Source organism: Heliangelus exortis, chromosome 11, assembly GCF_036169615.1.
Source record: "Heliangelus exortis chromosome 11, bHelExo1.hap1, whole genome shotgun sequence".
Lineage (NCBI taxonomy): Eukaryota > Metazoa > Chordata > Aves > Apodiformes > Trochilidae > Heliangelus > Heliangelus exortis.
In genome coordinates this window covers 17,571,504-17,587,776 of record NC_092432.1, presented here as the reverse complement: position 1 = coordinate 17,587,776, position 16,273 = coordinate 17,571,504, and the positions used below count along the sequence as shown (strand labels likewise).

Genomic DNA, 16,273 nt, shown 5'->3' with positions numbered 1-16,273 from the left:
GCTGCCAAAGCATTTAAAATGTTTAATGAGATTTGATTTCCAGTCCAATACCTTACTTGAACAAAACTGTGGTGATTTCATTTGAAAAAGGAGACTGCCCTGAAGAGCAGCTATAGCAAACTCATTTGTGATTGTATTTCAAAGTGGTGGAAAACACTGGATTATTTGATATTCTTTAAATTAAAACTGGAAAATCCTCACCCCCAAAGTGCTGCAGAGGTCTCAGCTGGCTTTGATTCACTCTGGACCAGTTCTGTAAAAGCATCCCCTCCTTGGAGGTTTCTGGTTTTATCATTGATTACGTTGCTGTGTGTAAATCTTGCAGGCTAAATTGTTTCCTGTTCCTCTCTAGTTTGGTTTCCTTTGCTTATCTCTCTAGGCATTACCTCAGTTTTCAGATCTTCCGAACTATTTCTTACATTCCCTTACCTAATTCCTCTGAGCTGAATGAACCTGAGTATCTTTCCATTTGTTGTTTCTTGCATCCAGTCACTCATCACATGTCCAAAATGCATCAATTTGAAACTTATTCTTAAGATCCATTGCTTGGATTCAAAGAGTAACAATTACAAAAATACTAACATTGCTGGATGTTCACAGTGATGACTTCTTTTGGTATTGCCTACATGTTCTGGATGGAGCATGTCAGAAGGCAGTTTTCAGCCCTGCTTATCATGTGTGCCTTGTGTGGATCAGCCACGAGGAAACTCGCGATTCAGATAGGTTTTAAACTGTAATTTTGTAATGTTTAATGGTTATAGCTGGACTATAAGCTTTTTTCTTTTAAGGCTTCTCATTGAAAGCAATTCTCAGTATCTCACTGGGTGCTACTTTTTCATTTAATAAGAACTACAGGCCCGTCAGCCTGACCTCAGTGCCTGGCAGGGTTATGGAACAGATCATCCTCAGTGTAATCACACAGCACCTGCAGGATGGGCAAGGGATTAGACCCAGCCAGCACAGGTTTAGGAAGGGCAGGTCCTGTCTGACCAACCTGATCTCCTTTTACGATCAGGTGACCCGCCTGGTGGATGAGGGGAAGGCTGTGGATGTGGTCTACCTGGACTTCAGCAAGGCCTTTGACACCGTGTCCCACAGCATTCTCCTGAAAAAGCTGTCAGCCCACAGCTTGGACAGGGGCATTCCGCGCTGGGTTAGGAACTGGCTGAAGGGCCGGGCCCAGAGAGTGGTGCTGAACGGTGCTGCATCCAGTTGGCGGCCGGTCACTAGTGGTGTCCCCCAGGGATCAGTGTTGGGACCGGCTCTATTTAATATCTTTATTGACGATTTAGATGAGGGGATTGAGTCCATCATCAGCAAGTTTGCAGATGACACTAAGCTGGGGGGAGTGTCAATTCGCTGGAAGGCAGGAGGGCTCTGCAGAGGGACCTGGACAGGTTGGAGAGTTGGGCTGATTCCAACGGGATGAGGTTCAACAAGGCCAAGTGCCGGGTCCTGCACTTTGGCCACAACAACCCCATGCAGCGCTACAGGCTGGGCACAGAGTGGTTGGAGAGCAGCCAGACAGAAAGGGACCTGGGAGTCTGGATTGACAGGAAGCTGAACGTGAGCCAGCAGTGTGTCCAGGTGGCCAAGAAGGCCAACGGCATCCTGGCCTGGATCAGGAACAGCGTGGCCAGCAGGTCCAAGGAAGTGATTCTGCCCCTGTACTCAGCACTGGTGAGGCCACACCTCGAGTACTGTGTCCAGTTCTGGACCCCTCAGTTCAGGAAGGATATCGAGGTCCTGGAGCCAGTCCAAAGCAGAGCAACTGGGCTGGTGAAGGGACTCCAGCACAGATCCTATGAGGAGAGGCTGAGGGAGCTGGGGGTGTTCAGCCTGGAGAAGAGGAGGCTCAGAGGAGACCTCATCACTCTCTACAACTCCCTGAAAGGAGGCTGGAGCCAGGGGGGGGTTGGTCTCTTTTCCCAGGCAACCCTCAGCAAGACAAGAGGACACAAGAGGTCTCAAGTTGTGCCAGGGGAGGTTTAGGTTGGACATTAGAAAGAATTTTTTTACTGAGAGGGTGATCAGACATTGGAATGGGCTGCCCCGGGAAGCGGTGGATTCTCCGTCCCTGGAGACATTTAAAAAGAGACTGGATGTGGCACTCAGTGCCATGGGCTGGGAATTGCAGCGATAGTGGATCAAGGGTTGGACTTGATGATCTCTGAGGTCCCTTCCAACCCAGCCAATTCTATGATTCTATGATTCTATGATTCTATGATAATATATAACAATGGCACTTTTCTAAAGTAACAATGCCTTTGTTCCTGTGACATCCTCTTCCTTCACTACAGTGATCAGTTGACCTGTGGTACCCAATAGAGAACAACCCAGCCAGCACATAGGGTTGTATTGTACAGGTCTGCTGAAGTCATGGACTGTCTTAGACAGGCCTATTATTAACAATTAACCACTTGTTGTAAATTATAGCTGACACATCTCATTAAATATAGGCCAAAATAGACTTCGGTGATCGAACCTCATTTTTAATAGCTTTTCCCAGCATTCTGCCAATTGTTGTCAGGAAGCTGAAAATTACTCCTCTCACTAGGATGCCCACTTTATTCCTGCTGACTGCTGAGAAATTTCAAAAAGGCTGGCCTGCCTCCTCTGTGCTTGGTAAAGGGTAAAACCCAGCCATGTGCTTATGATGGCAATAGGCTTTTAAAAACCTCTCAGCAGTGTAGGGAAGGGAAGAGAAGTAGTGGGTAAAAGGAAAAATATTTTCCATTGTATTTTCTTCTACCTAAGAGCCCAGACTGGCTTATGACATTGACTGCTCCCTTCTAACACCCAATTTGATGTACAGAAGTGGGTCTGAACAGCTCACCTAGTATCCAGAATCTGAACAGCAACTCACTGTTGAAAAGTTTGCAATTACATTCCACCCCCCCAAAAGCTGATATTACTGTTGTGTCTTTAGAAATGACTGTACTTTGTAATTGAAGCAACTAAAACTTTGTTATGGTACTAATTTCTACTGATTCTGAAATCAAAGCCAGCCTTAATAAAGTAAGTGGAATCAGAAAGTTCACTTAAATTCTGTAAGTCTCATTTATACATTGAATAATTATACCACGAGAAATACATTTTAATATCTGGATTAAGTTCTCAGGAGATGTAGATTTAACAGAAAAAGCTGTTAGCTGAAAAACTTCTCAAGAAAGAACCAAGAAATTTTGTTGAGAAATAAAAGTAAATATATACTATTTCACTAAACTGCAAACTGCACAAATAGCAGTATACATTCAAAATGTAAGCCGAGGAACTCTTAAAAAAAGTGAACAAAATGTGAATAGAGAAACACGCTTTTTGACTATTGAAGTCTATTTTAAAGTGTTACGATATAAAATGTTTCAATAGTTATGAAAATATAATGTGGAATTTGCTTTTCAAAGTATTAGTGGCTAGGCAAGACTGAAGATCACACTTACTTTATTACAAAGGAGCTAGATATTTTAAAACTTTTTTTTCTTAACAAGCTACTACTACTACTAACTACACTGCAATTTTTTACAAACCTTCATTATCTTCCTCTGAAACATCAGAAGCTGTAGCAGCTGGTGGGTTAAAGGAAAACAGAATACATCTCAAATGAAAACATGACTTTGTATAAAGATATTCAAATAAACACCTTGGGAAAATATCTGCCCTAAGTTACTCCATGAATAAGTATCTGTTGTGCATACCTATAGTGGTATATTTCCTTAGAAGTGTTTTGTTTTAGATTTCAGATACGGAACATAGAATTTCTATGTAAGCTTCAAGCCTATCATTGTTTTTGAAGTGTTAAGTGACATGATTTTCAGTATTCTTGCACTGTGAAGTCTATGATACATGGTTGTATTTGCCTTTGTCTGCAGAGCTTAAATTCAATGTCCTCTTTCGCATTTCCTCATGCAGTATTTTAAGATGTGCTCACCCGTACAAAATTCCTAGTTTTGGCTGGAGCTTACATATGCATGAAGTGTTTTGTTGACAGATGAATTTGGTATTTCTTCTCTGTGCTCTGGTGCAAGGTTATCTTGCAAAAGAAACTGGTTTTAGAAATAGTGTTTCCTAGTTACTGCCATCATTAAACAGTAACACTCATCTCATATACAGAAAACCATGGGTATTAACATGGACTTAGATCACGTTTTTTCACTAAAAAGTAATGACTGGAAGTTCTGAGAAGTGTTGTAAGTAAGCATCCAATAGCAATATTAGCAATATAATAACTGTATGGTTTTTATGGAAAATCCAAAATCTGTTGGGCGACATTACAGAGGACAACTGCAAGACTAGTATTTTTTCTGCTTTTTAATTAATATAACAATTTTCTTGCCAATAGATACTTAGTCTTCTAGCTGCTTTTTTGTCTTTAAAAGGAAAGAAATCTCTCCTACTAGGTTACTTAGAGGTGTCAAGCGCAAATCATTAGTATGACCTGTAGAGAATAAAGTACCTGGAATACTTTCTGACTGCCTTTGAGGTTTCACAGGAAGTTTCACCCCTCCACCAAAAACAGCAGCCCACATCCGACTGTTCAGAGGATGGGCTGCCAGTCGGAAGAGTTCATTACATGAGTGGGTTGCAAGGCCGTGTATAAGGAGACTCAGGTAGACAGCTACAAGTTTGCAATTACATTCCACCCCCCAGCCAACCAAAAAATAAATTAATGAAAGCTAATTTTTCACAAGTATCAAACTTATCCAAAGATTCTTTTTTTGGACCTCTTTTGTCTTTTCTTTTTTATCCTTTCTTCTTTTCCCCCAAGCCATCTTCCCATACTCAGCAGGGGATTCTGGATAGGTTCAAATGAGAGCAAGGAGAAGCAGGGAAATTTAGCTTACCTAGTGGAGTCCTCTGTGAGATCTCTCTGCCCAAAGATAATTATCTTAGCTCCAGTAATCTCTTAAGTTTAAAATTTTCCCACCTCTGAGTAACTACCAGAACCTCTGGCTTAGTGCTGGAGTAGTTGCAGCAGTTATTCCACAAGCTACCTTTCAACAGATCCAATGGCATGGCAGAACACATCATCTCAGGAAAAAACATTTGTTAAGCTCTCTACATACAGAGTCAGATGATTCTGTTTTACTTGCCAGTATTTTAGAGTTCCTTTTTCAACCTTAATTTTTTTCATGAAAAGATCCCCATGGATGAGAGTGCTCTCTACCACAAGCACAGGCAAAACACAAGGAACAGAGGTTTATTCAGGCTGGTGAAGACCTCATCAGTAGGGCCGGAGCCCAACCTCCTGCCGCAGAGCAGGCTGATCAGGCCTTTTCTCAGCTAAGTACTGAACACCACTAGGAATCTGCACACTCTGGGACTACACAATCTTCCAGAAAATCTGTTCCAATGCCTGAGTGTCCCCAAAGAGAAAAAGGTTTTCTTTGCATCCATTCAAAATCAATGTTTCAACTTTCAGCTTAGGCAGATGAGTATAATTCACCTGAACACAGCTAGATGCAGCAGGTAAGTTTCCAGATAGTTGAGCAAGACCCAGCTGCTGACTGAAATAGGGAGGGTAATAGCCATGATTTTACACAACTTACCAACCTCTATAATTAAGTTCCAATGCCCTCTACCTCCCAGTCTTTGTAGTTTGTAATTATTGTCTGCTTAAGTCCCTCGTCAGGCCAACAGTGCACTGATCTTTACCCATCTTGTGCTCTTCTGACTCAGTTATCACAGCTTTTATTAGGTGCCTTATTCTCCCATTTGTCTGTTTAAGAAAACAAATTTTAGAGAACAATTCTGGTAAATCATAACCCACACAGCAGCATCTGCTCAAGAGCATCAGATTAACCCATCTCTCTACTCCTCTATTTTCTTTGGGAAATTTGTTTGCAGCAATCATTAAGTGCTTATTCAGGTTTGTGCATGATACGCTTTCATACCAATAAACTCAGCATGGGCCTATAGGCCCTGCACAATTTCTAGTCACGTAATTGTGCAAGCTTGTTGCGGCGTAACTGCACACTGTGGGACATGACTCCAGAACTCTTGGGTAGCTAATCCTGTAATTCCACCTTTCTATGTTTATCATCCTGCCTCTGTACTTGTATCTTACCTTCTTCACTGCCAGCAATGGTCCTACTCAGGATTGTTACCCATTTTTGCTTTTCAGATATGCAGCATCATCCCAGCGTCAGCTAGATGAGAACAGCCTTCGCCCTGGAGAAGTACCTGGAGCAAGCACTGCAAGGCATATGATACAGCAACTGCAGTTTTCTTACCTGCAGATATACTAGACTATATTGCACTGGTATGAGAAGATCAACGTGATCCAGAGACCTGGGTGTTCTTTAGCTATATTTCTCTGCTGTGAAGAGCTAGGCAGTTCTTCTCAGGTCTTCTGACACTCCTGGATGGTGCCTCAAACAGAATCTCTGTCTGCCAGATTTGTTTATGAAGGCAAACTTGTAGATACAAAGCAATAATGTTGACCGTGATGATGACTGTTACAAAATCTGGGATGCCAGCCAACAGCATAAAATTCCTCTGGGTATTCTGCAAACAAATTTCCAAAGATATTTTCAGCAGTGGGTCCAGGGTTGTCCTCACAGAAGATGACTTCAAGTATCTGGAGCATCAGTTCAGTAAGTATTACTTAATATTTCTCTGGCTATGTGGGATATCTCTGTGCAAGGAACCCTTCTAGTGAATGACTGTAATACAAGGAGAAATTTTGGCTTCTCAGGGAAAAATGAGTTCTAATGTAAAGCTGAAGCCATATGAGGGGTTTATTCAGAGGCTGCTTCTAGCTATGCCCTTGTTGTGCTTTTCTAGATGGGTACCAGCTGTGGGGACTTAGAACAAAGAACAGACCTGGAAGTGCATGAGGAATGCTCATATTTCTGATTACATTGCCTGGCCAGTTGTCCTTCGGTGGTTGATGCTTTCTAAAAGTGAATTTCTTATTACCTACTTGTAGTATCTATTTATCGAAGTAGAAGATTCTGAAAAAAAGGCAAATTAGGCTATTTAAAACAAGTTATTAATTTATTAATTAGTACTAATTAACCTGATGTTACTTGTTGGGACCTTTATCTGAACAAAAGCTATTTGCATGCAGAGTTACTAGGTCTTTGCTAGTGTGATTCAGTGAAAGCTGTGCTAAGTACCAGGGGACTGTTCTTGCTGGTGTTCTTGGTAATGTGTAAACAACACATTCATGGACTGCTGGAATATGTATTCCCTCTGTGGATCAATCACTGTCAAAAACATACCCAGTGCTCTTGAAGAACCTTATCTTTCTGAAATGTTTTCTTTTCTCTGGTTCCCATACCTCTGTGGGAAGATATGTAGGACACCAAAAGGCTAATTGATGTTTTTGCAAGTAAAAGACCTTTATAAAAAACTCAGGAAGAAAATTAACCCCCCATATCTACAGGAATTCAGATGCTGTTACCACAGGAAGTGGCATTCCTGAAATGCTGTAGATCAGCTGTTTAGTAAGGGATGCCATGAAATTTTCTACATCTGCTGATGTTTCTTCTGCCTGAATCATTGGCTTGAGACAATCATTGAATGAGTGAGAAAGTTAAAATCTTGGATAGTTCAGAGCAAGAACCCGCTTTGCTGTTGTAGCAGGAGCTGTGTTAACAAGATCCAGATGTTGAGCTAATGAGTGTGTTTAATAAGCAGATGGGTGGTGGGAGTGGTTCTGTCTCTATAGGAAGCAAAGAGAGCCCTGGGAAAGACAGACAGTAACAGGGCTGTGCCTCATTGCACTGTTAGTATGTGGTACTGGGTGGGATGGAGTAATTTACCAGCATGTAAGCTTTTTTTATAATCTCTGGAAGGCCTTCAGCCAGGTGACAGCTGTGAAGACGTGACTGGCTGCCTGAAATGAAAAGGTAGGATCTGGGACCTGTATGAAAGCATCTCTCTTCCTATGAATAATAGCCAATACCATAAATTGGTGTGTATTGCCATTTCTGCTGTCTGTCCAGAATGGATTTGAAATCTGGATAGCATGTCTGTTTCATGTTGGGTGGTAAAAGCTTTTAATTTTTCTATTTTTGTGTCAGAACTCAGAAATACGATAGCACAAATCTAATAAGTCATTAAATGGAGACAGCCTTCTGTTCAAACATGAACATCTATCACTATAAACTATCACTCCCTGGTAGGCTTGATGACTTATTTTCTCCCAAGTGAAAAATGGTCACTGGCACTTGGTTGGGGGTCTGTAATAGTTTGTCGAAGCTGTTAAGAGAATTGTCTGGAAAAAATGGCACAAAATGTATTAAAAGATATTTACTGAAGTATTACCCTTCTTGAGGCACTGCAAGGAGCTCAATGCTGGGTCTTTCAAGGATGCTGGCTATCTATAACCTGCAGACATTTGAAAGTTAGTATGTGCCTCAAAGATGCATGTAGAAAAGTTTCTGGTTTTTATTGTGATGCTTTCTGTTAGATAAAGTGGAGGTGTTTGCTGGTGTGTTGTTCTGTTTTTGGTTGGTTTGGGGTTTTTTTTTACTGTGAGGAAAGAAGGAACAATGCTGAGGCAGAATCAATGGCAGAAAGAAGACAACTGCATCTTTCAGTGGTAGTGTTGTTTTATGGTTATGCAAAATCTGCAATCATGGCAATTATTTAAAATGAGAAGGGAGAAATAAGTTTTCCCTGAAAAGGCAGGAAAATTCTACTAAAGCATTCATATTTTGCAAGGTTTTGGGGCTGATGTCTCTTTGTAATTTATTGGGCCCACCACCAGTGATGAGTGAAGCATGCAATATTTAGTCTGTATTTCCTGATAAAAGTCTTTCCAAGCAGGGAAAGGTCTTTTATCTATCCAACAAAGGGATGAATTTTTTAACAACAAAGAAACAAAGCACCTACCAGAACTCAGAAACTGTTTGCTTTGACTTTTACATTTTAGTTCCAAATGAAAGAAAAAGAAGGGCTTTTTAATGCTGCTACCTTGTTGCTTTATAGAGCAAATAGATCTATAGAACAACGTTGTATGAACATCATGCACTGAACAACCTTACCACAGTGTTGTATTTCACACTTTCAATAAGGAAATTCAGGTTGAATTCCTTGACTGTGTGTATTAACTCCACGGTAAATAGATAAGTACAGTTAGTCACCCCTTTGCTAATTTTTTCTTAATCCACAATTGGACAATACTGTTATAAAAATTATGCTGTTGCAAAACACCAAAGATCTTTGATACTGACTCATTTAATTGATGAGATTCACCTGACTAAATCAAAGATGGTGGCAAATGACTCTGCAAGACCAAAACTGTGATCAGCTAGTCAGCCACCCTAAGAACATGCTTTTTAATGGAAAAAATTGTTTACTTCAAGACTATAGGACAGCTTTTCTCAGATTATAGAAAACCAGCACTGCAGATTTAATGTTCTGTGGAGGGAAAAGTCATAGAAATGGATGCTTTGACAGAAGCATAGAGATTAAAAGATTCAGGATAACATCTCTGCAAACTGTAATTTAGAAAACTGCATGCTGTGTTCTGTAATCAGTGAAATTGCAGGCACACAATCACTCTTTTCCTTATTAAAGCTTATATTTCAATGTACTGTTGCAAATCCATCTTCTTCTCCAAATAATATCAACAAATCATCCAGCCCACTAGTACTCATCAGGACAGGATTTGGATGCAGGGTCCTATGGCAGGTTTCTCTGGGAAGATAAGAGGACAGGAGCCCGGCAGCATGAGGGGACATGCTGTGAAGGAGCAAGGAGGGACTCTCCCCTCTCCTGGCATGGCAAGTGCCCAGGACCAGCTGAGAATTCACAGAAAAAGTGAAACAGTGCAGAAATCACATTACAGTGGCCTCTGGTTATAAATTCAAATTGTTACGGCAGGATATGCATACGCGGTCATTCTTTAATTAGTCTGCAAGCATGTATCTTTGTGCAGGTCTACCTGAAGCAGTTGAATAAATTGTTTTCATGGCACAGGTTGGGAAAGTGCCTGGATATGCTGTAATCTGTGCCACCCCCAGCTCACACCATCTTCAGGGGTGTACTCGAACTATGTGGAGAAGAAAGTTACTGCACCTGGCTGATCACCATAGCCCTCTGCTGCCTTTCCAAAACTGCCTGCAAATCTTTGTAGGGTTATTCTCCATAAAGTGTTTCTACCTAAGTAAACTTAGCAAGCACAAGGACTTTAATCTGTTTAATAAGATGGGTGACATAACCCAAAGTAAATGGGAAAGATGTTCTGCTGCAAACTGAAAACACCAGGACAGACCTTTGCCCCCAGCCACAGCCTCCACACCACTTGCTGCCGACTGCGCCAATGCCCAGTGTACTGCAGAACAGACCATTGATGTCACACACAACAAAGCCAATGCCCTTTGCCCAACACCCCCAAGCAACAAACAGCCATCAGAATAAAGAGGTTTCAATTACCAGTTGTATCAGAGTCCTGCTTTTTGCTTCCTCTCAGACACTCCAAAAAAGGACCTTCTTGCAAAGTTACTCCAGGAAGGAGCCCCCAGCCTCACCCAGAGGAGCTGCTGTTTGCTAATAGGAACAGGAACCCAGGAGGAGCTGGGCTAACAGCAGTTTTTGTGCCTCCCGCCCCAGGTGTTTCCCACCCCCACTCCCAGGACATGGCCCCTGCCCAGCTGCAGGGCCTCAGCCCGAGTGCCCGGCCCGACTGCTCATGGCCGGGGCTGCTGCGGGGCTCTGACACGGAGGGGAGGCAGCCAGGACACTGCGTGCTCAGGGGCTGCACAGAGACGAGCTGGGCAGCAACGGTTCCTCTTCTTCCTCTGCAGGGCACAACCCAGAACTGCACACAAAGCTGGAGCTCCACTGCACTGCTCAGACTTAGTCTACAAGACAATCACCAAACAACAGAGTTTCGGTTTTTCCCAAGTGCCTCTGAGGGAAGCTGCCACTGAACAGCCTGATTGCGACACAGTGTTCAGCGTTTACAATCACCAGAGAGGCGAGAAAATGGAGCCCGGGCAATTCCTCTGATTTGGTGATGCGTTGAGCCCAGGATCACCCCTCCGTCCCAGGATCAGAGCCTGGGTGCCATAGAACAGATTTCACCACACGCTGTGCTTCCCAAACGCCACGTTTTATTTGGGGACCTCTTTGACCTATTGGAAGCTATGCCAGAGGCCAGGAGGCTGCACGTCCCGCTGCTCTGAGGAGACAAGGAGAGCAGCTCTGGCTCAGCTGTGCCCTGCCCAGCTGTCCCAAGCCGCCTGGGCCCACACGGTGACACGGGCCCTGCCCGGCAAGGCTGGAACCTCCTGTAGCCTCTTGGGCAGCTCGTGATGAATCCATTGCCAAACAGCCTCCAGCAGGGTATCTTGTTTGGGCGTGCGCTCAGCCGCATGACTCGAGCTGCTCTAGGTCTCTGTGGGCGAGGTCAAAAACTCTGCAGACACCCTGGTGACCTCCTGGAAGTGACAGAAGAGGAATGCAGCAGCTGCTCCTCACAGCTTGGCAGAGTTGTAATCCCTTGGGAGTCTCCGGCTGCTGATTCCTCACCTGTAGGTGGGCTGTAAGAACTCAGCACCAGCTGATGATGCCCAGGACACTGAGCAGGACTGCTGCGAGGAGCAAGCGTTCATCCTCATCCTCAGGTGTGACCAGGACTGTCCCGGTGGAGGTGTGCCTGATGACGAGGCTCATCATTCCAGGTGGAACGCCCTCCATTTTACACTCTGCCTTCTTCCTGCAGCTGCCAAACAAAGCCCTGAAGACAAAGCAGTGCTGGGGTTTAAAAGAGCTTTGCTGAGTTAAACCCTGACTCCCTTCTGCCCTGTGCCTCACTGCACCACCCCCCTGAAAGAAGGGTAACCTGGCTGTCCAACAAACTGGGGCCAGGCCACTCACAGAGGTAAGCTGATGTACAGGTAGCAGGAGGGGCCAGGACAAACGCTGTGTGCTCTGCACGCTCGGGGATCATCATCCCACCAGGACCTTCACCCCAGCACAGCCACTTCCTCCTCCTGGGATGACATTAGGGAGGTTTAACTGGGAGAGTTAGGGGACAGGAAACTTCTGGGGGCGCTTGCTTGAACTTAGACAGTCGGGCACAGCCTGGGGGTGCACATGAGGTTCTGGGGAACAGCAGCCGTGACGGGGCAGTGGTGAAAGTACCGTCAGGAAGGTGGTGGCAGCAAGATTGTCCTTGACCCACCTCATCAGCGCCAGAAGCACAGTCTCCGGAAGGACCATCTTTGTCTCTGCAGCTCCTGCACAGTCTGCAGGATGTCCAAGGTCTGACCTGCTTGGGACCTGACTGAGGCATCAGGGTCCTTATCAAGGCGCTTGATGACTGCAACAGAAAGAAAGCGAGCAGTGGTGAAAGGCTGCTGTCTGCACAGACCCTTCTATGCAAGCCCCATCCCTCTCTTTCCCTAACTAGGAGGAGCAGCTGGGACCAAGGGAGCAGCTGGAAGCTGCTGCTCAGGAATCCCGGGCTCCCAGACTGGGCTGGGCTGGAAGGGACCTTCTAAAGGATCGCCTAGTCCCAACCCCCCACCACGGGCAGGGACACCTCCCACTAGGCCGGGGAGCACCAAGCCACAGCCAGCCTGGCCGTGAACACTTCCAGGGATGGGACAGTCACAGCTTCTCCCTCCTTTCCCTGCAGCGGAGCCAGGAATGCCAGCACCCAGCACCTCTGACCCTACTCACCATTCCACAGAACCTCCAGCGTCTCTTTACGTGGATTCCTCCCCAGGCACCGCACAGCAGACCCTGTGCACAGAGCTCCCGTCAGACCTCCCCCTCCCCAGCACTGCGACAGCACCGCCCCCGGTCCGGCCAGCTCGGCCGCACGCCCTCCTGCCCAGCGCTCCGCAGCGATGGCCCCGGGCAAGTCCCCGAGGGCGCTGCTGCCACTGAGCCAGGCGGCCACCAAGGCCTGGGCAGGGCAGGGCAGGGCAGGGCAGGGCAGGGCAGGGCAGAGGGGGCAGCGGGAGGCCAGGGCCCTGCCCGGGACAGCCACAGGGCTGCTCCTGCCTGCCAGGGCAGCGCCGGGGGCTGGGGCCGGCCTGCCAGAAGAGGGTCCCCGGGGGCTGTGGCTCACCCATGAACCTGATGGCCTCCTCTCTCACGCTGGCCCGAGAGTCCCACAGGCAGGGCAGGCTGAAATACACGTAGTCTTCCACCCTGCTCCTGTCCTGCTTCAGCTGGAGAGTGCCCAAGGTCATGTCATGGGGCTGGCACAGACCATTCCCCGTGGGCCAGAGCAGTCCCTCTGCCCAGCCCACCCCTTCCCCCCCCAGGCCATTCCTTTCTGCCAGCCAGGAGTCCCGGGGGGCTGAGGTGCAGCCAGAGCCACAGTCAGAGGGGGTCTGGCTGTGGGGGTACTGTGACCCCTCCGTGCTGCTGCCAGGGCCCAGGTGGGCCGGGGCTCCTGAAGCACCCAGGGGCTGGGGGGAAGAGGGGCCTGCAGAAGCAGCCCTGGCTGTGCCTTAGGGAAAGGGGAAGGAAGGGGGACTGAGCTCCAAGCTGTGCATTCTGCTCTGGATCAGGGCCAGCCAGGAACAGCTGCACATCCACACCCCAGGCACCCTTGGAGCATCCCTTGTCCAGCCCAGGCCCTGGCACCTGGGGGTTGTCCTCACCAAAGTCTCTCCAATCAGCCAGCTCTTCCTCATCTTGATCACCCTCTTGAGCCTCCTCCAGCCCAGGAACTTTGCACTGATGAGGAGGGCTTTGCCACAGGCCTGCAAAACAGCAGCAGGTGGGAGCTGGCACCACAGCTCAGAGAAGGAGACCTGTCGTCCCTCTCTTCTTGGCAAGGCTGCCAGCTGCCCCCAGCTACTTATGGGAAGAGGCAGGTGGGGACAGAGCCTGAAAGCCCGGGCTTCAATGCCCGAGGCAGGGACACGGGGCGGCCACCACCTCAGCTATGGTACTCTGCCAGCCAGCACAAGAGAAATGGGCAAGAGCTGATGAGCTGCTGCCAGGGCTGGGGCAGAGGGAAGGAAGGGCAAAGCAGGTGCTCAGCTTTCAACTCGGTACCTCAGTCATACTCCTGCTCTCAGTATTCATGTGCAGGAAGAGAAAGACCACGACCCTACGTATCCTCTCCTTCATCTCTCCCTTGTCCCTCCTCGCCACAGCCTTCATCGTCTCCCCAAAGAGGCTGAGGGACAGCTCTTGCACCTGGCTGGACTCCTGGTAGGAAGGAAGACGGTGTGACTGCAGCAACAGCCTCTCCCCACCCACGGTGACCAAGGCTGTTAACGTGGTCAATGTGAGGGGAGATGCTCTGGGGTTGCTGGGCTCAGGGCACCTCTATAGAGGCTGAGGCCAAGGAGAAGCCATGCTGGGTGCAGAGCCCAGCAGCCCTCCCAGCAGAGCCCAGGGGCGTGAGGAGGGCAGCAGCCCCGCCCACGTGCTTCCCGCAGGGCTGGGCTGGAGGGCAGCTGTCCTTGCCCCATGCCTCTCTGTGGGATCAGGCTCCCACATCAGCCTTACATCACCAAAGAGGTCTGGGAGCTTCTCCACCAGCAGCAGAGCGACGGGGCTGGCCTCTTTCCTCCTCAGGAGACCCAGCATGGTTTGGAAGAACAGCAAGGCCCCCATCCTGATGTTTGTGGATGGATCCTTCAGGCACATCAGGATGCTCTCGCTGGAGAGCATGTCCCGCATTTCTCTTGCCTGGAGGAAACGGAGAATTTCAGCCCTGCGTGCTGAGCACCAGCCTCCCACCCAGCTTCCCGGCAGGCGCTGCGCATGCTGATGGGGATGAAGGAGAGAGCAAGGAGAGCAAAGGCTCTGTGGCCCCTGCTCAGCCACCCCTCTCTGCTGACAGCCACCTCCTTCCTCTCAGCCAGGCCCAAGCCAGCGCGTTACCCCGGCCCCAGCCCCAGGCTGCCAAGGCGGCTCCGCCTGACTACGCCTTGCTCACCATCCGCGGATCTCCTGCAAGTGCCACCAAGCCCCCGAGTGCCAGCAGACGGACTGTCTGATTGCCATGGCTCAGGTAGGAGTGGAGGAGGCGCACGTCACTCTGATCCTTTCCAAGGCCCCGGCAGCCCAGCAGCTGAAAGAACAACAGCGGTGAGAGACGGGCAGAGCTGCAGGACCCTGGCACTCTGCAGCTCCTGGTTACCACTGCCAGCTCGGGGCCTGGGGGCTGACCAGCCCTGCCTGTGGACACGGGGGGGTGCTGAGCACTGCCCCAGCAGGAAGGGCTGGATGGAGGCCCCAGGGCCTGACTGGCAGCAGAGCCCTCTGTCCCAGCTCCAGGGACTGTCATCCCACCCCGGCGGCAGCCGCCTGTGCGAGAGGGACGGCTTCAGAAGCATCTGGCAGAGGCACTGCTTCCCACCAGGCTTACCTCAGTATAGAAAGTCATGGCAAAATTGAGCTGCCATTCCCTCCTCTGGTCAAGAATCTCTTTGACATGCTGGAACAGGAGGTATTGCTGCTTAGCGGGGCTCTTCCTCATCTCTCTGGGCAGGGCAGGGAAAGAAAAGCAGTGCTGGCGGTGAGCAGGGCAGGCAAAGCCTTGCTGGGATTGCCCTGCCCATGCCAGCCCAGCCAGGATAGCCCAGGCCAGGACACGCCTTTGCACCCAGCCACAGCCTCCACACCACTTGCTGCCGACTGCGCCCTGCTCTCTCCCCAGGCAAGGAGCACTCCTTGCCACTCGGATCGCTCCCTGGCCAGCGCTGCAGCTGCAGCCCGGGGCCTGGGTGCCTGGGGACTCCTCTGCTCTCACCTGGCCAGCAAGCTGACTCCTCTCTCGAGGGTGTCCACGTCCAGCATCATATCCCAGCCGCCCTCCTTCTGGATGTTCTGGACGTGCCCTTGACAGCCAGCGGCGTGCAGCAGAGCTTTAATGCCGTCCACTGCCACCCTGTGTGCAGAGCAAGGTCCGGTTACACACAGAGCAGGGGCCCTGGCCGAGGGCCCAGGGGAATGGCAGGGGAAGGCGCACCTCAAAGGGCTGGCTTGATCGGCCTGAGGCGGCTCCTGTCCCAGGATCACTGCACCCAGGGAAACTTTGTAGACCAAGCTCATGAGGAGCCTGGGGAAGAGCAGTTCCAGGATCCCCTGACAGCAGGGCTGCTGACTGAGCCTGGACAGGACCTTCATTGCCTGCAGAAAGACACAGGGACAGCTCTCAGTGCAAGGAAGCTGCTGTGGCACTGCCAAAGCCCCTGGGCTGCACGCGGAGTGCGGCTCAGGCATCGGCCCAGCCCACAGAGGCACCCATGGAGGCCGTGACCCATCTGCCAGGCCACGGCCCAGCAGCCCCGGGGGCTCCCCTCCTGCTTCAGTGGGGCCCCACAAGCCTCCCTGGGCCAGC

At 48.8% G+C, this 16,273-nt stretch overlaps 1 protein-coding gene across 1 annotated transcript; it reads right to left on the bottom strand.

The window, feature by feature from the left end:
* Window positions 1-11,044: 11,044 nt before the first annotated feature.
* On the bottom strand, window positions 11,045-16,048 carry LOC139801123 (maestro heat-like repeat-containing protein family member 7). The gene is made up of 13 exons (XM_071754992.1): window positions 15,902-16,048; window positions 15,683-15,820; window positions 15,299-15,413; window positions 14,867-15,001; window positions 14,434-14,616; window positions 13,975-14,130; window positions 13,575-13,676; window positions 13,034-13,136; window positions 12,640-12,702; window positions 12,100-12,277; window positions 11,833-11,948; window positions 11,485-11,692; window positions 11,045-11,393 (listed from the first exon to the last, which is right to left on the bottom strand). The coding sequence occupies exons 1-10, from the start codon at window positions 15,982-15,984 to the stop codon at window positions 12,144-12,146; spliced, it is 1,212 nt and encodes a 403-aa protein (XP_071611093.1). The 5' UTR covers window positions 15,985-16,048; the 3' UTR covers window positions 11,045-11,393; window positions 11,485-11,692; window positions 11,833-11,948; window positions 12,100-12,143.
* Between the last annotated feature and the right edge of the window lie 225 nt (window positions 16,049-16,273).

Bases quoted from the DNA above. Each gene is read 5' to 3' on its own strand.
- LOC139801123 (XM_071754992.1), bottom strand. From the start codon at position 15,984: ATGAGCTTGGTCTACAAAGTTTCCCTGGGTGCAGTGATCCTGGGACAG. The intron at 15,002-15,298 runs GTAAGCCTGGTG...TTGTTCTTTCAG, and splicing joins CCATGACTTTCTATACTGAG to CTGCTGGGCTGCCGGGGCCT. The intron at 14,131-14,433 runs GTAAGGCTGATG...CCTTCCTACCAG, and splicing joins TCCCAGACCTCTTTGGTGAT to GAGTCCAGCCAGGTGCAAGA.